At 45.7% G+C, this 23,164-nt stretch overlaps 1 protein-coding gene across 1 annotated transcript in view; it reads right to left on the reverse strand.

Annotated features, from left to right (window-relative positions):
• Positions 1 to 23,164, reverse strand: part of LOC135511925 (protein sidekick-2-like) — a 645,207-nt gene that overhangs the window by 200,773 nt on the left and 421,270 nt on the right. The window contains exon 2 of the mRNA XM_064933447.1: positions 2,182 to 2,341. Within this exon, the coding sequence (XP_064789519.1) occupies positions 2,182 to 2,341 (160 nt within the window). The remainder of the gene's footprint in view (positions 1 to 2,181; positions 2,342 to 23,164) is intronic.

Below are 23,164 nucleotides of genomic sequence, written 5' to 3' on the forward strand. Positions count from 1 at the left end.
GGGGAGTTGTGACGACCCTCTCACTCTGTCTGCCAAAACCACCAAGTCAATGTGGGGAGTTGTGACGACCCTCTCACTCTGTCTGCCAAAACCACCAAGTCAATGTGCGGAGTTGTGACGACCCTCTCACTCTGTCTGCCAAAACCACCAAGTCAATGTGGGGAGTTGTGACGACCCTCTCACTCTGTCTGCCAAAACCACCAAGTCAATGTGGGGAGTTGTGACGACCCTCTCACTCTGTCTGCCAAAACCACCAAGTCAATGTTGGGAGTTGTGACGACCCTCTCACTCTGCCAAAACCACCAAGTCAATGTGGGGAGTTGTGACGACCCTCTCACTCTGTCTGCCAAAACCACGGGGTCAATGTGGGGAGTTGTGACGACCCTCTCACTCTGTCTGCCAAAACCACCAAGTCAATGTGCAGAGTTGTGACGACCCTCTCACTCTGTCTGCCAAAACTTTTTACATATTTTTATTATGTTACAGCCAAACAATTGATTAAATTGTTTTTTTGTCCTCATCAATCAACACACAATACCACATAAGAACAACACAAAAATAGGGCAAAAGAGAAGAGGAGCCTGTCTGGGCGGAAGAGAGGAGGAGTCTGATAGGGCGGAAGAGAGGAGGAGCAGGGGAGGGCCGAAGAGAGGAGCAGCAGAAAAGGGCTGAAGAGAGGAGGAGCCTGACAGGCCCAAGGAGAGGAGGAGCAGCGGAGGGCTGAAGAGAGGAGGAGCCTGACAGGCCCGAAAGGAGGAGGAGCCTGACAGGGCCAAAGAGAGGAGGAGCCTGATAGTGCCAAACTAGAGGAGGACCAGCGGAGGGCTGAAGAGAGGAGGAGCCTGACAGGGCCGAAGAAAGGAGGAGCCTTACAGGGCCGAAGAGAGGAGGAGCCTGACAGGCCCGAAGAGAGGAGGAGCCTGACAGGGCCAAAGAGAGGAGGAGCCTGACAGGGCCAAAGAGAGGAGGAGCCTGATAGTGCCGAAGAGAAAAGGAGCCTGACAGGCCCGAAGAGAGGAGGAGCCTGAGAGTGCCGAAGAGAGGAGGAGCCTGGCAGTGCCGAAGAGAGGAGGAGCCTGACAGTGCCGAAGAGAAGAGGAGCCTGGCAGTGCGGAAGAGAGGAGGAGCCTGACAGGGCCGAAGAGAGGAGTAGCCTTACAGGGCCAAAGAGAGGAGGAGCCTGATAGTGCCGAAGAGAAAAGGAGCCTGACAGTGCCGAAGAGAGGAGGAGCCTGACAGTGCCGAAGAGAGGAGGAGCCTGGCAGTGCGGAAGAGAGGAGGAGCAGGGGAGGGCTGAAGAGAAGAGGAGCAGGGGAGGGCTGAAGAGAAGAGGAGCAGGGGAGGCTGAAGAGAAGAGGAGCAGGGGAGGGCTGAAGAGGAGCAGGGGAGGGCTGAAGAGAAGAGGAGCAGGGGAGGGCTGAAGAGAAGAGGAGCAGGGAGGCTGAAGAGAAGAGGAGCAGGGGAGGGCTGAAGAGAAGAGGAGCAGGGGAGGGCTGAAGAGAAGAGGAGCAGGGGAGGGCTGAAGAGAAGAGGAGCAGGGGAGGCTGAAGAGAAGAGGAGCAGGGGAGGGCTGAAGAGAAGAGGAGCAGGGGAGGGCTGAAGAGAAGAGGAGCAGGGGAGGGCTGAAGAGAAGAGGAGCAGGGGAGGGCTGAAGAGAAGAGGAGCAGGGGAGGGCTGAAGAGAAGAGGAGCAGGGGAGGGCTGAAGAGAAGAGGAGCAGGGGAGGCTGAAGAGAAGAGGAGCAGGGGAGGGCTGAAGAGAAGAGGAGCAGGGGAGGGCTGAAGAGAAGAGGAGCAGGGGAGGCTGAAGAGAAGAGGAGCAGGGGAGGGCTGAAGAGAAGAGGAGCAGGGGAGGGCTGAAGAGAAGAGGAGCAGGGGAGGCTGAAGAGAAGAGGAGCAGGGGAGGGCTGAAGAGGAGCAGGGGAGGGCTGAAGAGAAGAGGAGCAGGGGAGGCTGAAGAGAAGAGGAGCAGGGGAGGCTGAAGAGAAGAGGAGCAGGGGAGGGCTGAAGAGAAGAGGAGCAGGGGAGGGCTGAAGAGAGGAGACAGAGTATTTTATGTATCTTCTCTCTTCACCTGTACTTCTTACTGGCTACACCTCACCTGTACTTCAGTAAGAAGTGTGTGAGCTTGGTGCCATTTTGGATCTATAGAGGTAATTACAGAATATAGTGGCAGTACTCACCTGTACTCCTGTGAGAAACGTGTGAGCTCAGTGCCATTGTGGATCCATTTGAACTCCAGGGGCCAGCTCCCCTCTGCCATACACGTCAACACCAGCCTGTTACGTTCCAGGTGCAACTGGCTCCGCACCGGCTCTGTCTTAAAGTAGGGCGGCACGTCATCTGGAGAGGGGGACGGGAGAAAGAGAGAGACAGAGTCACACATGGAAGATACTCACAGGTTCACAGGTGATCAATTAACAGCATCAGAAGAACAGAAAGAGAAGCAAACCTTGGTGATCATACAGTGACTGTATGGGGAGAAACGTTCAGTGTAGTTGTGTGACAGCAGGGACATGCTTGTGTGTCACCCAAGTAAATCTTGACATGTTCCACTGCTCTCGCTCTCTAATCTGACTAGTAAAAGTGGGCCACAGCCTGCTGACTAGTAACAGTGGGCCACAGTCTGCTGACTAGTAACAGAGGGCCGCAGTCTGCTGACTAGTAACAGAGGGCCGCAGTCTGCTGACTAGTAACAGAGGGCCACAGTCTGCTGACTAGTAACAGAGGGCCGCAGTCTGCTGACTAGAAACAGAGGGCCACAGTCTGCTGACTAGTAACAGTAGGCCACAGTCTGCTGACTAGTAACAGAGGCCCACAGCCCGCTGACTAGTAAGAGGGCCTTAGTAAGAGGGCCTCAGTCTGCTGACTAGTAACAGAGGGCCACAGTCTGCTGACTAGTAACAGAGGGCCGCACCCAGCTGACTAGTAACAGAGGGCCTCAGCCGGCTGACTAGTAACAGAGGGCCACAGTCTGCTGACTAGTAACAGAGGGCCACAGCCCGCTGACTAGAAACAGAGGGCCACAGCCCGCTGACTAGAAACAGAGGGCCTTAGTAAGAGGGCCTCAGTCTGCTGACTAGTAACAGAGGGCCACAGTCTGCTGACTAGTAACAGAGGGCCGCAGTCTGGTGACTAGTAACAGAGGGCCGCAGTCTGCTGACTAGTAACAGTGGGCCACAGTCTGCAGACTAGTAACAGTGGGCCGAAGTCTGCTGACTAGTAACAGAGGGCCACAGTCTGGTGACTAGTAACAGAGGGCCACAGTCTGGTGACTAGTAACAGAGGGCCTCAGTCTGCTGACGAGCAACAGAGGGCCTCAGTCTGCTGACTAGTAACAGAGGGCCACAGCCAGCTGACTAGTAACAGAGGGCCTCAGTGTGCTGACTAGTAACAGAGGGCCACAGTCTGCTGACTAGTAACAGACACGCATACAGGAGTGCAAAATACAAACACACACACACACACACACACACTCACACACACACACACACACACACACACACACACACACACACACACACACACACACACACACACACACACAGACTTACACAAACATACACACACACACACAAGTGAGCAGACTCATAGACACACACACAAGCAAAGACTAACTCACACACACAGCCGCACAGACCAAGGGTTGCGGGGTCGACACCCTTCTACGTCCGTGGGCATAGCTGTGAAGTGTTTTATGGTGAATTTCCTGATCATTTGGTCCAATTATGCAAGGTATTTGGGTTTGGCCTTCGAAAGTAGGTATTTGGGTTTGGCCTTCGAAAGTAGGTATTTGGGTTTGGCCTTCGAAAGTAGGTATTTGGGTTTGGCCTTCGAAAGTAGGTATTTGGGTTTGGCCTTCGAAAGTAGGTATTTGGGTTTGGCCTTCGAAAGTAGGTATTTGGGTTTGGCCTTCAAAAGTAGGTATTTGGGTTTGGCCTTCGAAAGTAGGTATTTGGGTTTGGCCTTCGAAAGTAGGTATTTGGGTTTGGCCTTCGAAAGTAGGTATTTGGGTTTGGCCTTGGCCTTCGAAAGTAGGTATTTGGGTTTGGCCTTCGAAAGTAGGTATTTGGGTTCGGCCTTCGAAAGTAGGTATTTGGGTTCGGCCTTCGAAAGTAGGTATTTGGGTTCGGCCTTCGAAAGTAGGTATTTGGGTTTGGCCTTCGAAAGTAGGTATTTGGGTTTGGCCTTCGAAAGTAGGTATTTGGGTTTGGCCTTCGAAAGTAGGTATTTGGGTTTGACCTTCGAAAGTAGGTATTTGGGTTTGGCCTTCGAAAGTAGGTATTTGGGTTTGGCCTTCGAAAGTAGGTATTTGGGTTTGGCCTTCGAAAGTAGGTATTTGGGTTTGGCCTTCGAAAGTAGGTATTTGGGTTTGGCCTTCGAAAGTAGGTATTTGGGTTTGGCCTTCGAAAGTAGGTATTTGGGTTTGGCCTTCGAAAGTAGGTATTTGGGTTTGGCCTTGAAAGTAGGTATTTGGGTTTGGCCTTCGAAAGTAGGTATTTGGGTTGGCCTTCGAAAGTAGGTATTTGGGTTTGGCCTTCGAAAGTAGGTATTTGGGTTTGGCCTTGAAAGTAGGTATTTGGGTTTGGCCTTCAAAGTAGGTATTTGGGTTTGGCCTTCGAAAGTAGGTATTTGGGTTTGGCCTTCGAAAGTAGGTATTTGGGTTTGGCCTTCGAAAGTAGGTATTTGGGTTTGGCCTTCGAAAGTAGGTATTTGGGTTTGGCCTTCGAAAGTAGGTATTTGGGTTTGGCCTTCGAAAGTAGGTATTTGGGTTTGGCCTTCGAAAGTAGGTATTTGGGTTTGGCCTTCGAAAGTAGGTATTTGGGTTTGGCCTTCGAAAGTAGGTATTTGGGTTTGGCCTTCGAAAGTAGGTATTTGGGTTTGGCCTTCGAAAGAAAGTAGGTATTTGGGTTTGGCCTTCGAAAGTAGGTATTTGGGTTTGGCCTTCGAAAGTAGGTATTTGGGTTTGGCCTTCGAAAGTAGGTATTTGGGTTTGGCCTTCGAAAGTAGGTATTTGGGTTTGGCCTTCGAAAGTAGGTATTTGGGTTTGGCCTTCGAAAGTAGGTATTTGGGTTTGGCCTTCGAAAGTAGGTATTTGGGTTTGGCCTTCGAAAGTAGGTATTTGGGTTTGGCCTTCGAAAGTAGGTATTTGGGTTTGGCCTTCGAAAGTAGGTATTTGGGTTTGGCCTTCGAAAGTAGGTATTTGGGTTTGGCCTTCGAAAGTAGGTATTTGGGTTTGGCCTTCGAAAGTAGGTATTTGGGTTTGGCCTTCGAAAGTAGGTATTTGGGTTTGGCCTTCGAAAGTAGGTATTTGGGTTTGGCCTTCGAAAGTATTTGGGTATTTGGGTTTGGCCTTCGAAAGTAGGTATTTGGGTTTGGCCTTCGAAAGTAGGTATTTGGGTTTGGCCTTCGAAAGTAGGTATTTGGGTTTGGCCTTCGAAAGTAGGTATTTGGGTTTGGCCTTCGAAAGTAGGTATTTGGGTTTGGCCTTCGAAAGTAGGTAGTAGGTATTTGGGTTTGGCCTTCGAAAGTAGGTATTTGGGTTTGGCCTTCGAAAGTAGGTATTTGGGTTTGGCCTTCGAAAGTAGGTATTTGGGTTTGGCCTTCGAAAGTAGGTATTTGGGTTTGGCCTTCGAAAGTAGGTATTTGGGTTTGGCCTTCGAAAGTAAAGTAGGTATTTGGGTTTGGCCTTCGAAAGTAGGTATTTGGGTTTGGCCTTCGAAAGTAGGTATTTGGGTTTGGCCTTCGAAAGTAGGTAGTTGGGTTTGGCCTTCGAAAGTAGGTATTTGGGTTTGGCCTTCGAAAGTAGGTATTTGGGTTTGACCTTCGAAAGTAGGTATTTGGGTTTGGCCTTCGAAAGTAGGTATTTGGGTTTGGCCTTCGAAAGTAGGTATTTGGGTTTGGCCTTCGAAAGTAGGTATTTGGGTTTGGCCTTAAAGTTGGGTTTGGCCTTCGAAAGTAGGTATTTGGGTTTGGCCTTCGAAAGTAGGTATTTGGGTTTGGCCTTCGAAAGTAGGTATTTGGGTTTGGCCTTCGAAAGTAGGTATTTGGGTTTGGCCTTCGAAAGTAGATATTTGGGTTTGGCCTTCGAAAGTAGGTATTTGGGTTTGGCCTTCGAAAGTAGGTATTTGGGTTTGACCTTCGAAAGTAGGTATTTGGGTTTGGCCTTCGAAAGTAGGTATTTGGGTTTGGCCTTCGAAAGTAGGTAGTTGGGTTTGGCCTTCGAAAGTAGGTATTTGGGTTTGGCCTTCGAAAGTAGGTATTTGGGTTTGGCCTTCGAAAGTAGGTATTTGGGTTTGGCCTTCGAAAGTAGGTATTTGGGTTTGGCCTTCGAAAGTAGGTATTTGGGTTCGGCCTTCGAAAGTAGGTATTTGGGTTCGGCCTTCGAAAGTAGGTATTTGGGTTTGGCCTTCGAAAGTAGGTATTTGGGTTTGGCCTTCGAAAGTAGGTATTTGGGTTCGGCCTTCGAAAGTAGGTATTTGGGTTTGGCCTTCGAAAGTAGGTATTTGGGTTTGGCCTTCGAAAGTAGGTATTTGGGTTTGGCCTTCGAAAGTAGGTATTTGGGTTTGGCCTTCGTAAGAACAACACATATGCATAAAATAGCTCATCCCTGCTGTTAAATATGGTGGTGGATCTTTGAAGTTATGGGGCTATATTGCTTCCACTGGTCCTAGAGCCCTTGCTAAGGACAACGGCATCATGAACTTTATCAAGTACCAGGACATTGGCTGCCTCTACCAGGAGGCTGAAACTTGGCCGCAAGTGGATTATCCAGTAAGACAATAACCCAAAACACACATCTAAAAAAAGAAATAATTGACTACATAATCAGCATTTTACAATAGCCATCTAAATCTCTAGACTGGAACCCCAATGAAAGTCTGCAGTTTGAATTGAAGAGAGCAGTCCATCAGTACAGACAAAGGAAATCAAGGACCTGAAAAAATATCTGTTCTCCAATCTCATAAAACATTTAGATGGATTTAGATAAAGCACAGGGGAGTGTGCTGGATTACTGAAAACAGGGGAGGGTGCTGGATTACTGAAAACAGGGGAGGGTGCTGGATTACTGAAATCAGTGGAGTGTGCTGGATTACTGAAAACTAGGGAGGGTGCAACATTACTGAAAACAGGGGAGGGTGCTGGATTACTGAAATCAGGGGAGTGTGCTGGATTACTGAAAAGAGGGGAGGGTGCTGAGTTACTGAAAACAGAGGAGGGTGCTGGTGTAGTGAAAACTAGGGAGGGTGCAACATTTCTGAAAACAGGGGAGGGTGCTGGATTACTGAAAACAGGGGAGGGTTCTGGATTACTGAAATCAGGGGAGTGTGCTGGATTACTGAAAAGAAGGGAGGGTGCTGAGTTACTGAAAACAGAGGAGGGTGCTGGTGTACTGAAAACTGGGGAGGGTGCAACATTACTGAAAACAGGAGAGGGTGCTGGATTACTGAAAACAGGGGACGGTGCTGGATTACTCATAACAGGGGAGGGTGCTGGATTACTGAAATCAGGGGAGTGTGCTGGATTACTGAAAAGAAGGGAGGGTGCTGAGTTACTGAAAACAGAGGAGGGTGCTGGTGTACTGAAAACTAGGGAGGGTGCTGGATTACTGAAATCAGGGGAGTGTGCTGGATTACTGAAAAGAAGGGAGGGTGCTGAGTTACTGAAAACAGAGGAGGGTGCTGGTGTACTGAAAACTAGGGAGGGTGCAACATTACTGAAAACAGGAGAGGGTGCTGGATTACTGAAAACAGGAGAGGGTGCTGGATTACTCAAAACAGAGGAAGGTGCTGGATTACCCAAAACAGGCGCTCCAGCAGGTATATTTCACTGGTAATCCCCAAAACCAACACTTGCTTTGGCCTCCTTTCCTTCCAATTCTCTGCTGTCAATGACTGGAACGAACTGCAAAAATCTCTGAAGCTGGAGTCTTATATCTCCCTCTCTAACTTTAATCATCAGCTGTCAGAGCAGTTTACCGATCACTCTACCTGTACACAGCCAATCTGTAAATAGCCCACCCAACTACCTCATCCCCATATTGTTATTTATCCTCTTGCTCTTTTGCACCCCCTCCATGGACAATTTATTGCCTTACCTCCCTACTCTTCTACATTTGTACACACTTTAATTTGATATTTCTATTGTGTTATTGACTGTATGTTTGTTTATGTGTAACTCTATGTTGTTGATTTTGTCGCACTGCTTTGCTTTATCTTGGCCAGGTCACAGTGGTAAATGAGAACTTGTTCTCAACTAGACGACCTGGTTAAATAAAGGTGTTCTCAACTAGACGACCTGGTTAAATAAAGGTGTTCTCAACTAGACGACCTGGTTAAATAAAGGTGTTCTCAACTAGACGACCTGGTTAAATAAAGGTGTTCTCAACTAGACGACCTGGTTAAATAAAGGTGTTCTCAACATGCCGACCTGGTTAAATAAAGGTGTTCTCAACTAGACGACATGGTTAAATAAAGGTGTTCTCAACTAGACGACCTGGTTAAATAGAGGTGTTCTCAACTAGACACCTGGTTAAATAAAGGTGTTCTCAACTAGACTACCTGGTTAAATAAAGGTGTTCTAAACTGGCCGACCTGGTTAAATAAAGGTGTTCTCAACTAGACGACCTGGTTAAATAAAGGTGTTCTCAACTAGACGCCTGGTTAAATAAAGGTGTTCTCAACTAGACTACCTGGTTAAATAAAGGTGTTCTAAACTGGCCAACCTGGTTAAATAAAGGTGTTCTCAACTAGACGACCTGGTTAAATAAAGGTGTTCTCAACCAGACGACCTGGTTAAATAAAGTTGTTCTCAACTAGACTACCTGGTTAAATAAAGGTGTTCTCAACTAGACTACCTGGTTAAATAAAGGTGTTCTCAACTGGTCTACCTGGTTAAATAAAGGTGTTCTCAACTAGACGACCTGGTTAAATAAAGGTGTTCTCAACTAGACGACCTGGTTAAATAAAGGTGTTCTCAACTAGACGACCTGGTTAAATAAAGGTGTTCTCAACTAGACGACCTGGTTAAATAAAGGTGTTCTCAACTAGACGACCTGGTTAAATAAAGGTGAACTAAATACATAAACATAAACATGCCACTATTGTAGATTCCATTTTGATGGTTATTGTTTGGTTGCATAAACATGATCAGTGCTTTCCCCCACAATGTCGGCCTTTAAATTGGCATTAATACAGAGGATAGGTTACTGCAGTTGGTCAATGGTCAGAGTCTGGGCTGCCTATGACTGGGCAAGATAGACAGGCCTGAAGTTAATAGAAACAGCCCTTCTCTAATTCTGTAGCCTACTAGAAACAAGATATTTATGGTTTATGATGTTACAAAATAGGCCAATTTAACCGTTACCAACCACTCCTTTGAGAAATAGTGCTCAAACGGCAATAGAAACTTTCTCCATTTCAAAAAAACATCATTTTGTACATAATTCTTATTCGTGTTTATGAATTTTAGGGTTTGTTAAGAAAAAAGAAGAGAGCAATGAAGAGTTCACATTGCAGATCTATGTTGTGCTTAGAAGCTGTACACAACTTTTATTCCCTCCACAAACCATGCTTCTGAGGATCGGGCCAAACCAAAATTATAATTTGCGGCTGGGGAATCCATTGGTAAAGTGAAGAAATTAGTAGCACTGTGTGAGGTAAATACACAGAAAACCAGTAGCTGCCTGCCACTTTACAGTATGAAAATCATTTCCTATCCATCACATGAATTATTGAGATGGTCAAATTGACCTGACTCTAATATTGGAGGGGTCATGACACCCCATCCTCCCGCAAGTTACTTGCCTGGCTCAGAGTCACTCACACACAGGAGCGCAGACTCTCTCACACACACACACACACACACACACACACACACACACACACACACACACACACACACACACACACACACACACACACACACACACACACACACACACACACACACACACACACACACACACACACACACACACACACACACACACAACACACACACACACACACACACACACACACACCTCCATCAAATAAGCTCCAATCCACCTCACTGTCATACTCCCTTGTGGTTCTGATAGCTCACTCTTGATAGATGGTACTACAATTAAGACCTTGTGCTTGATGATCATTGTAAATATGGACCAATTTAATTGGATGGATGGATTATTTAATTTTCTAATGATCTAATAATCAATAATTGAAATTAAACTGTCAAAATGATCTATTGGCTTGGTATTTTGCACTCCTATTTTGTCTCCACCAATCCAACGTAGGTATGTTAGCAAGAAAGATAAAAGAAAGGGGGGAAGATGGAGATAAAGACATCCAGTCTATAAACAGAGAAGACTGGTAGGCATGATGATGTGGGTTCGACGAGGCTTGTATAGATAGTTTCACAGGCTCCTTAGTGTGGTTAAAGAAGGGGAAAGGAACTACACATAGAAGACCCACGCCGAGAGGACGTACATCCAGACGACAGCACCACATTCACACCCCCACCCCAAACAATAAACACCCTCCCAAGTGAACAACGCCCACACCCCATTTAGAACCCCTCAGATCAGACCTCACAAATACTTCACTATCTTATCCTGGAATATCTAAGGCCTGAGGTCATCTGCCTTTGGCCTAAAGAGCAGGAACCAGGACTTCATCAAAGAAATCAGAAATACAGACATTGTCATCCTACAAGAAACATGGTATAGAGGAGATGGACCCACTGGTTGCCCTCTATGTTACAGAGAGCTGGTAGTCCCACCCACCAAACTACCAGGTATCAAACAGGGAAAGTTTGAAAATAAAAGAGAGCCGCACACTCAAGGAGCTCAGATGCAATAATTTAATTACCAACGTTTCGACAGCCAAGCTGTCTTCATCTGGATATAATCACAAACACTGCGTGATGACTCGTGTCTGTAATCATGGCCAAGAGTAGCCTAATATCATTGGTTAATTATCAAATATTAAAATGTCATACAAAGAACAGCATACAAACAACAAATGGATAGCATACGATCATAAATTCATTTTAGACTACACAAGCTTACAAACAATTACAATGTCAAAGTCACAATAATCACAAGAATGGCTTCAGATCAAAGTCTACGTTGAGACCGAAGGGCGCAAGGGTTTTTAAGTTAAAGATCCAGGCAGCCTCTCATTTTAACAATAAATTATCAAGGTCACCCCCTCTCCTAGGGAGGGTGACATGTTCGAAGCCAATATAACGCAGAGACGAAATCGAGTGGCCTGCCTCCAAGAAGTGGGCCGCAACTAGATAAGTCAAGTTTTTACACCTAATGGTGCTACGATGCTCTGAGATACGTACTTTTAATTTGCGCTTTGTTTTACCTACATAATTTTTACCACAAGGACATGTTATAAGATAAATAACTGCCTTAGTGGAGCACGTAATAACACCTTTTATTGGGATCGATTTCCCTGTTTGTGGGTGTTTGAAGGATCTACATTTATAAGTGCCATTGCATTGAGCACAGCCATTACATTTGTAATTTCCATCCAGTAGGGTGCAAATTGACGTAGTACAAATCAAATCAAATCAAATTTTATTTGTCACATACACATGGTGTCAGGATTTGGCCAGGGTTGTTCCGGGTTTTGGTCACTAGATGCCCCCATTGTGCTTTTTGACCTTATGTTTTTTCCCTTGTTCCCCATTATTATTTGCACCTGTGCCTCGTTTCCCCTGATTGTATTTAGGAAGTCCAGTACCCAGTTGCACAGGGCGGGGTCGAGACCCAGGGTCTCAAGCTTGATGACGAGCTTGGAAGGTACTATGGTGTTAAATGCCGAGCTGTAGTCGATGAACAGCATTCTCACATAGGTATTCCTCTTGTCCAGATGGGTTAGGGCAGTGTGCAGTGTGGTTGAGATTGCGTCGTCTGTGGACCTATTTGGGCGGTAAGCAAATTGGAGTGGGTCTAGGGTGTCAGGTAGGGTGGAGGTGATATGGTCCTTGACTAGTCTCTCAAAGCACTTCATGATGACAGAAGTGAGTGCTACGGGGCGGTAGTCGTTTAGCTCAGTTACCTTAGCTTTCTTGGGAACAGGAACAATGGTGGCCCTCTTGAAGCATGTGGGAACAGCAGACTGGTATAGGGATTGATTGAATATGTCCGTAAACACACCAGCCAGCTGGTCTGCGCATGCTCTGAGGGCGCGGCTGGGGATGCCGTCTGGGCCTGCAGCCTTGCGAGGGTTAACACGTTTAAATGTTTTACTCACCTCGGCTGCAGTGAAGGAGAGACCGCATGTTTCCGTTGCAGGCCGTGTCAGTGGCACTGTATTGTCCTCAAAGCGGGCAAAAAAGTTATTTAGTCTGCCTGGGAGCAAGACATCCTGGTCCGTGACTGAGCTGGATTTCATCTTGTAGTTCGTAATTGACTGTAGACCCTGCCACATACCTCTTGTGTCTGAGCCGTTGAATTGAGATTCTACTTTGTCTCTATACTGACGCTTAGCTTGTTTGATAGCCTTACGGAGGGATAGCTGCACTGATTGTATTCGGTCATGTTACCAGTCACCTTGCTCTGATTAAAAGCAGTGGCTCGCACTTTCAGTTTCACGCGAATGCTGCCATCAATCCACGGTTTCTGGTTAGGGAATGTTTTAATCGTTGCTATGGGAACGACATCTTCAACGCACGTTCTAATGAACTCGCACACCGAATCAGCGTATTCGTCAATGTTGTTGCCCGACGCAATACGAAACATGTCCCAGTCCATGTGGTGGAAGCAGTCTTGGAGTTTGGAATCAGCTTGGTCGGACCAGCGTTGGACAGACCTCAGCGTGGGGGCTTCTTGTTTTAGTTTCTGTCTGTAGGCAGGGATCAGCAAAATGGAGTCGTGGTCAGCTTTTCCGAAAGGGGGGCGGGGCAGGGCCTTATATGCGTCGCGGAAGTTAGAATAACAGTGATCTAAGGTTTTGCCAGCCCTGGTGGCGCAATCGATATGCTGATACATTTTAGGGAGTCTTGTTCTCAGATTAGCCTTGTTAAAATCCCCAGCAACAATGAATGCAGCCTCAGGATGTATGGATTCCAGTTTGCAAAGAGTCAAATAAAGTTCGTTCAGAGCCATCGATGTGTCTGCTTGGGGGGGAATATATACGGCTGTGATTATAATCAAAGAGAATTCTCTTCGTAGATAATGCGGTCTACATTTGATTGTGAGGAATTCTAAATCAGGTGAACAGAAGGATTTGAGTTCCTGTATGTTTCTGTGATCACACCACGTCTCGTTAGCCATAAGGCATACACCCCCACCCCTCTTCTTACCAGAAAGGTGTTTGTTTCTGTCGGCGCGATGTGTGGAGAAACCCACTGGCTGCACCGCATCCGAGAGCGTCTCTCCAGTGAGCCATGTTTCCGTGAAGCAAAGAACGTTACAGTCTCTGATGTCCCTCTGGAATGCCACCCTTGCTCGGATTTCATCAACCTTGTTGTCAAGAGACTGGACATTGGCGAGAAGAATGCTAGGAAGTGGGGCACGATGTGCCCGTCTCCGTAGTCTGACCAGAAGACCGCCTCGTTTCCCTCTTTTACGAAGTCGTTTTTTTGGGTCACTGGCTGGGATCCATTCCGTTGTCCTGGTTGAAAGGCAGAACACAGGATCCGCTTCGTGAAAGTCATATTCTTGGTCGTACTGATGGTGATTTGACGCTGATCTTATATTCAGTAGTTCTTCTCGACTGTATGTAATGAAACCTAAGATGACCTGGGGTACTAATGTAAGAAATAACACGTAAAAAAAACAAAAAACTGCATAGTTTCCTAGGAACGCGAAGCGAGGTGGCCATCTCTGTCGGCGCCGGAAGTAACAATCAGTTCAGGAATATCTTGGGGTGGTAAATCAGAGTGTACCAATTGGTCTCTGAGATTTCTGCCCCGCGAGAATACGACCGAGGGAAGGTCCGAAAACACATTACCTAGACTATCATCGGATTTTAGGATGTGCCAATGTTTGTGAACAATTCCCTTAATTTGTTCAGAGCACTTTGAATAGCTGATAGTTAGAACACAAGAATGCGTCTTTTTGTGAGACTGATCTTGAAAAACGTCATTTCTCGTTTTGTTTAGAATTTTCTCAATGGCAATATTAATCTGATCATTCTTGTAGCCCCTCTCCTTGAACTTTCTTTGCGTCTCAGCCATATTTCTGTCGAAATCGGACTGTTTTTTGCAAATTCTTTTGATTCGACAGAATTGGCTGTAGGGCAAACTGTTTTTCAAGGGAAGCAGGTGACAACTATCAGCCCTCAACAAACTGTTACGATCCGTAGGCTTCCTGTAAAGATCAGTGTATAGAACATTATCTTCACACAAGACCAGAAGATCAAGAAAAGTGATTTGACATGTATCAGATTGCATAGTAAATCTCAGATGCTCAGAACAGGAGTTAAGAAAAGCATGGAACGCCTGGAGCTATTTAGCATCACCCCTCCATAGAACAAAAATATCATCAATATACCATTTCCAAATAATGATGTGAGGCAAGAAACATTTTTGAGAGGATTGAAAATAGACTGTTTCTCCATGTAACCCACATACAGATTAGCATAGTTAGTAGCCATGGGGGATCCCATAGCAGTCCCTTTCGTCTGAATAAAGAAATCATTTAGAAACATGAAATAGTTATGCGTGAGTACTATTTCAGCCAATATTACAATGCATGCACTAGAAGGTAGTTCATTAGGGTCACGTTGCAGAAGAAAATGTTCCATAGGACTCAGGGGGTATGCTAATTTGGTATAGTGCAGACCTCACTCTATTAACCTTCCTGTTGTGTTCGTTCCAAAATGACAGCCCTATTACAGCTGATAAAAATCCATAATAGTACATATATTATCACCTAATGTGGTGTTAGATCTTTTTATCAACTTAAGTTCTTGTGAACATTACAAGTGTTGATCTTCTATTTGCTATTTATGGCCTGTAGGCCTCATAACTCAGTTTTGATTAAAGAAAAAGTATTATTATTTTGACTATAACAAATAGTCAGATGAAACATATTGTGCTTTTATCACAAATTACTTCATGTCAAAGATTATCAAGAACTCTCTCCTCCTCACCAGTGTCATGATCATAGATATGATCAAAACCTTACATACAGTATATAATTTGGTCATTGTGCTGCCACAGAAAGAATTGTGAGCAAGGCCTCAAAAAAGCTTAATATACCAGAGCTACAAGAAAAGTTCTGTATATTATTGAAACAATGTTGCGATTGTTTTTGAGAATGCCAACAGGTGTGGTTCCCGTGGGGGAAAGAGTATATTGGGGAAAGGGTCCCGTGGGGGTTGCCATGGAAGCCAAGAAGGGGAGTGAGCTTTGTGTGTGTGTGTGTGTGTGTGTGTGTGTGTGTGTGTGTGTGTGTGTGTGTGTGTGTGTGTGTGTGTGTGTGTGTGTGTGTGTGTGTGTGTGTGTGTGTGTGTGTGTGTGTGCACTCAAACACACATGCATGTGGGGTCTGGGAGAGGAAGTGTGTCCATCTGATGAATGGGCAAGTTCCTGAACTCTATTTTATACACTAATTGTAGTCTCACCCATTCATTTCTAATGAACCGATTCATCAATGACCGGGAACACCACAGGTGTAATAAAGTTAAATAAAACACCCAAAATGTAATGAAATTCATCAAAATATATTTCAGATGCCTGGTGTGGACAGTCATGGAACCTTATGACAATCAGATTAAATGAACTACATTTTTCAGAGAGAGAACTTGTAACTCAGTCCAATTTGACCGGAACACAACAGGGTTAAATTAATCAAAAGAGGAACATTTTACATTTGGCGAGAAATTCAAAAGGAAATTATCTCAACAGAGGAAAATGTCATCCTGTGTGCTACCTACAGTGACTTGCGAAAGTATTCGGCCCCCTTGAACTTTGCAACCTTTTGCCAGATTTCAGGCTTCAAACATAAAGATATAAAACTGTATTTTTTTGTGAAGAATCAACAACAAGTGGGACACAATCATGAAGTGGAACGACATTTATTGGATATTTCAACTTTTTTAACAAATCAAAAACTGAAAAATTGGGCGTGCAAAATTATTCAGCCCCCTTAAGTTAATACTTTGTAGCGCCTGGAGGGGACAGCATTCCCTCCCCCATATTTTTTTGTTTGTTATTTTCAATGACAGCCTAGGAACAGTGGGTTAACTGCCTTGTTCAGGGGCAGAATGATAGATTTTCTTTTTTTCTTTATTTAACCAGGCAAGTCAGTTAAGAACAAATTCTTATTTTCAATGACGGCCTGGGAAAAGTGGGTTAACTGCCTGTTCAGGGGCAGAACGACAGATTTATACCTTGTCAGCTCGGGGGTTTGAACTCGCAACCTTCCGGTTACTAGTCTAACTAGGCTACCCTGTCTCCCTATGCACAACTATGACCACATAACCAACAAAAACATGTCACAACTCCTGCAGCTGTGTTGTACGCTGGGCATGTACATAGTCAATGGTAGGCTTCGAGGGGACTCCTGCGGTAGGTACCCATATAGCTGATCAAGAGATCAGTACTGTAGACTACTTTATTATTGACCTCAACCCAGAGTTTCTCAGAGCGTTCAAAGTCAGCCCACTGACACCCCTATCAAATCACAGCAACATCACAGTCTAACTGAACAGAGCAATAATCAATCATGAGTCAGCAAATAATAATATTAATAAATGCTATAGATGGTAGGAAAGTAGTGTGCAAACCATCCTAAAAACAATTAGGCAACAACAAATTCAATCCTTTTCAGACAACTCCCTGGACAAAATGTTCCACTGTAATAGTGAAGGTGTAAACATGGTAGTAGAAAACCTAAACAGTATTCAACCTTTCAGCTTCCTTATCAAACATAAAAAATATATATTAAAAAAATTAAGAAAATTAACAACAATGACAATGGATTGATGAAGAATTCAAAAACCTATTAAAGAAATTGAGAAATCTATCCAACCAAAAACATAGAGACCCAGAAAAGTTGAGCCTACGCCTTCACTATGGTTAATCACTAAAACAATACAGAAATACAATATGGAAAAAGGAATAGCATGGCAATGTTAACACGTTTCCCATGCCAATAAAGTCCATTGCATTGAATTGAATTGACTTGATTTGAGAGAGAGAGAGAGAGAGAGAGAGAGAGAGAGAGAGAGAGAGAGAGCACATAGTAGGGACTGGATTCAAAACACACTCATTCTGATGACACTCATTGTCATGCCTCTGTGGGCATGACACGTCTCCTCTGTGGGCATGACATGTCTCCTCTGTGTGCATGACACGTCTCCTCTGTGTGCATGACACGTCTCCTCTGTGTGCATGACACGTCTCCTCTGTGGGCATGACACGTCTACTCTGTGTGCATGACACGTCTCCTCTGTGGGCATGACACGTCTCCTCTGTGGGCATGACACGTCTCCTCTGTGGGTATGGCACGTCTCCTCTGTGGGCATGACACGTCTCCTCTGTGGGCATGACACGTCTCCTCTGTGGGTATCACATGTCTCCTCTGTGGGCATGACACGTCTCCTCTGTGGGCATGACACGTCTCCTCTGTGTGCATGACACGTCTCCTCTGTGTGCATGACACGTCTCCTCTGTGGACATGACACGTCTCCTCTGTGGGCATGACACGTCTCCTCTGTGGGCATGACACGTCTCCTCTGTGGGTATGGCACGTCTCCTCTGTGGGCATGACACGTCTACTCTGTGGGCATGACACGTCTCCTCTGTGGGTATCACACGTCTCCTCTGTGGGCATGACACGTCTCCTCTGTGGGCATGACATGTCTCCTCTGTGTGCATGACACGTCTCCTCTGTGGACATGACACGTCTCCTCTGTGTGCATGACACGTCTCCTCTGTGGGCATAACACGTCTCCTCTGTGGACATGACACGTCTCCTCTGTGGGCATGACACGTCTCCTCTGTGTGCATGACACGTCTCCTCTGTGGGCATGACACGTCTCCTCTGTGGGTATGGCACGTGTCCTCTGTGGGTATCACACGTCTCCTCTGTGGGCATGACACGTCTCCTCTGTGGGTATCACACGTCTCCTCTGTGGGTATCACACGTCTCCTCTGTGGGTATCACACGTCTCCTCTGTGGGCATGACACGTCTCCTCTGTGGTATGACACGTGTCCTCTGTGGGTATCACACGTCTCCTCTGTGGGTATCACACGTCTCCTCTGTCGGCATGACACGTCTCCTCTGTGGGTATGACACGAGTCCTCTGTGGGTATGACACGTGTCCTCTGTGGGTATCACACGTCTCCTCTTTGGGTATCACACGTCTCCTCTGTGGGTATCACACGTGTCCTCTGTCGGTATCACACGTGTCCTCTGTGGGTATCACACGTCTCCTCTGTGGGTATGACACGTGTCCTCTGTGGGTATCACACGTCTCCTCTGTGGGTATCACACGTCTCCTCTGTGGGTATCACACGTCTCCTCTGTGGGTATCACACGTGTCCTCTGTGGGTATCACACGTCTCCTCTGTGGGTATCACACATCTCCTCTTTGGGTATCACACGTGTCCTCTGTGGGTATCACACGTGTCCTCTGTGGGTATCACACGTGTCCTCTGTGGGTATCACACGTCTTCACTGTGGGTATCACGCATCTCCACTGTGGGTATCACACGTCTCCTCTGTGGGTATCACACGTGTCCTCTGTGGCTGTCACACGTCTCCACTGTGGGTATCACTCATCTCCACTGCTCTCTCATTAGAAAACCAAGAGACTGTGCAGCTTTACAGGGACTAATGATAGGCTTGTTGTGTTAACTCAGGTTTTACTGGACCACTGATGACATGTAGGGACATGTAAGGACATTTGAGAACATGCAGGGGTTTGTGGGGACATGTAGGGGTATGTGGGGACATGTATGGACATGTAGGCGTATGTGGGGACATGTAGGAGTATGTGGGGACATGTAAGGGCAGGTGGGGACATGCAAGTGCATGTAGGGACATATAGGAGTATATGGGGACATGTAATGTTATGTTGGGCGATGTAGGGGTTTGTAGGTACATGTAGAGGTATTTGGGGATATGTAATGTTATGTTGTGCGATGTAGGGGTTTGTAGGTACATGTAGGGGTATTTGGGGACATGTAATATTATGTTGGGCGATGATGGGTTTGTAGGTACATGTAGGGGTATTTGGGGACATGTAATGTTATGTTGGGCGATGTAGGAGTTTGTAGGTACATGTAGGGGTATTTGGGGACATGTAATGTAATTTAGGCGATGTAGGGGTTTGTAGGTACATGTAGGGGTATTTGGGGAAATGTAATGTTATGTTGGGAGAAATGTAGGAGTTTGTAGGTACATGTAGGGGTATTTGGGGACATGTATTGTTATGTTGGGCGATGTAGGAGTTTGTAGGTACATGTAGGGGTATTTGGGGAAATGTAATGTTATGTTGGGAGAAATGTAGGAGTTTGTAGGTACATGTAGGGGTATTTGGGTACATGTAATGTTATGTTGGGCGATGTAGGAGTTTGTAGGTACATGTAGGGGTATTTGGGGACATGTAATGTTATGTTGGGCGATGTAGGGGTTTGTAGGTACATGTAGGGGTATTTGGGGATATGTAATGTTATGTTGGGAGAAATGTAGGAGTTTGTAGGTACATGTAGGGGTATTTGGGGACATGTAATGTTATGTTGGGCGATGTAGGAGTTTGTAGGTACATGTAGGGGTATTTGGAGACATTTAGGGGACATTTAGGGGTATGTTGGGACATGTAATGTTATGTTGGGAGATGTAGGGGTTTGTAGGTACATATATGGGTATTTGGGGAGATGTAGGGAGGGGTATGTTGGTACAAAGGGTATATAACAAAGTATTGAGATACTTTAACTTTTGTTATTGACCAAATACTTTTATTCCACCATAATTTGCAAATAAATTCATTAAAAATCCTACAATGTGAATTTCTGGATTTTTTTTCTCATTTTGTCTGTCATAGTTGAAGTGTACCTATGATGAAAATTACAGGCCTCTCTCATCTTTTTAAGTAGAAGAACTTGCACAATTTTTGGCTGACTAAATACTTTTTTACTCCACTGTAATGGTGTGTGGAGACATGTAGGGGAGTGTAGGGACATGTACAGGTATGTGGAGACATGTAGGGGTATGTAGGGACATGTAGGGGTATGTAGTGACATGTAAGGGTATGTGGAGACATGTTGGAGTATGTGGGGAAATGTACGGGTATTCACTGGGCAGTCAATTAAATCTACACTTTCATTAATAAGAAAACTAAAAAGTACAAGTGGTTGCTTTAGGATTAAAGTCCATAATATAATATATTCTCTCATTTCCAAAATAAGACTTAGTAAGTTGTCATGCCTTTCACCTTTTCTCTCCTTTATGCACTTCTTCACTAGTGTTGGATTTGCTGACAAAAATTGCATCTCTGTCACGACTCCTACCGAAGGTGGCTCCTCTTCCTGTTCGGGTGACGCTCGGCGGTCGTCGTCACCGGCCTACGAGCTGCCACCGATCCCTTTTCCCTTTTCTGTTGATTTCGTCTGATTTGTTTCACCTGTTTCTTGTTTAGATTTTGAGTTGGGCTATTTAAGCCGGTAGGCCCGCCTGCTCTTTCTGCGGGCTTGATTATTTTTCCCACTGTGTTGATGGGTGGTAGTGCGTGTTGTTTAGTTACCTGTTTTGGGCATTTGTTTTATTACACCCAGTTTTGTGGAGAGTACTACTTCTTCCCTGTGCGTAATAAAGCGCTATTCTGAACTTTCTTCCTCCTGCACCTGACTCCGCACCCACTACGCCTAGTGTGTTACAATCTCACACAATACATGTAGGTTCCCTCCTATGAGAGTACAAATGGCAACATATTCTAATGCTAAATTCAGTGGGAAGAGAGTCACACCAGTGAGTAGCTAGTCTACAGTAGGACCCATCCAACCCGTTGCTGACAAGTGTTTAAAATCGTGCACATAACCATTCAATCTCCAAAGACAAAGATTGGCAGTAGAATAGACAATGTGTCAACGTCATAGAAAGGCACCTTTCCAACAAGTCAGTTGGTCAAATTTCTTCCCTGCTAGAACTGCCAAAGTCAACTTTAAGTGCTGTTAAGTGGAAATGTTTAGGAGCAACAATGGCTCTGTTGTGAAGTGGTCTTCCTCAGTTGCAACATTCACCACTGATTTCCAAACTGCCTCTGGAAGCAACATCAGCACAATAACTATTCGACGGGAGCTTCATGAAATGGGGTTCCATGGCCGAACAGCCTAAGATCACCATACGCAATGCCAATTGTTGGTTAGAGTGGTGTAAAGTTCGCCGCCAAACGCGTTTTCTGGAGTGATGAACATCTGGCAGTCTTCATGCTTCAAATCTGGCAGTCTGATGGACGAATGAGTGTTTGGCAGATGCATAGTACCAACTGTAACGTTTGGTGGAGGAGGAACAATGGTCTGGGGTTGTTTTTCATGGTTCGGAGTAGGCCCCTTAGTTCTAGTAAAGGGAAATATTAAACAGCATACTTTTAAATGATCTTTTAAATACTATTTCACCTTTATTTAACCAGGTAGGCCAGTACAACTGCGACCTGGCCAAGATAAAACAAAGCAGTGTGACACAAACAACAACACAGAGTTGCAGATGAGGATTGGCAAGTAGAAATACTGGTGTGCAAAAGAGCTGAAAACAAATATGGGGATGTGGTAGGTAGTTGGATGGATGGGCTATTTACAGATGGGCTGTGTGTACAGCTGCAGCGATCGGTAAGCTGCTCTGACAGCTGATGCTTGAAGTTAGTGAGGGAGATATATGTCTCCAACTTCAGTGATTTTTGCAATTCGTTCCAGTCAATTGGCAGCAAAGAACTGGAAGGAAAGGCTGCCAAAGTAGGTGTTGGCTTTGGCGATGACCAGTGAAATGTATCTGCTGGAGCGTGTGCTACGGGTGGGTGTTGCTATGGTGACCAGTGAGCTGAGATAAGGCGGAGCTTTGCCCAGCAAAGACTTATAAATGACCTGGAGTCAGTGGGTTTGCCAAAGAATATGTAGCGAGAACCAGCCAATGAGAGCATACAGGTCGCAGTGTTGGGTAGTATATGGGGCTTTGGTGACAGAACAGATGGCACTGTGATAGACTGTATCCAATTTGCTGAGAAGAGTGTTGGAGGCTATTTTGTAAATGACATCGCCGAAATCAAGGATCGGTAGGATAGCATGTTTTACGAGGGTAAGTTTGGCAGCCTGAGTAAATGAGGATTTGTTGTGAAATAGGAAGACAATTCCAGATTTAACTTTGGATTGGAGATGCTTAATGTGAATCTGAAAGAAGAGTTTACAGTCTAGCCAGACACCTAGGTATTTACAGTTGTCCACATATTCTAATTCAGAACCGTAGTAGTGATGCAAGCCAGCTAGCCCCCGAATAGCAGCACTGTAGAAACTATTACACTCGACGGAACAACTTGATTAGTGTAGTGTCAACAACGCAGCCACTGCCAGCTAGCCTACAAAGTCAACAACGCAGCCACTGCCAGTTAGCCTACTCCAGCAGTACTGTATCATTTCAATCATTTTAGTCAATAAGATTCTTGCTACGTAAGCTTAACTTTCTGAACATTCGAGACGTGTAGTCCACTTGTCATTCCAATCTCCTTTGCATTAGCGTAGCCTCTTCTGTAGCCTGTCAACTATGTGTCTATCTATCCCTGTTCTCTCCTCTCTGCACAGACCATACAAACGCTCCACACCGCGTGGCCGCGGCCACCCTAATCTGGTGGTCCCAGCGTGCACGACCCACGTGGAGTTCCAGGTCTCCGGTAGCCTCTGGAACTGCCGATCTGCGGCCAACAAGGCAGAGTTCATCTCAGCCTATGCCTCACCTCCAGTCCCTCGACTTCTTGGCACTGACGGAAACATGGATCACCAGAGATAACACTGCTACTCCTACTGCTCTCTCTTCGTCCGCCCACGTGTTCTCGCACACCCCGAGAGCTTCTGGTCAGCGGGGTGGTGGCACCGGGATCCTCATCTCTCCCAAGTGGTCATTCTCTCTTTCTCCCCTTACCCATCTGTCTATAGCCTCCTTTGAATTCCATGCTGTCACAGTTACCAGCCCTTTCAAGCTTAACATCCTTATCATTTATCGCCCTCCAGGT

This window comes from Oncorhynchus masou, chromosome 24 (genome assembly GCF_036934945.1).
Source record: "Oncorhynchus masou masou isolate Uvic2021 chromosome 24, UVic_Omas_1.1, whole genome shotgun sequence".
In the NCBI taxonomy this organism is placed as follows: Eukaryota; Metazoa; Chordata; class Actinopteri; order Salmoniformes; family Salmonidae; genus Oncorhynchus; species Oncorhynchus masou.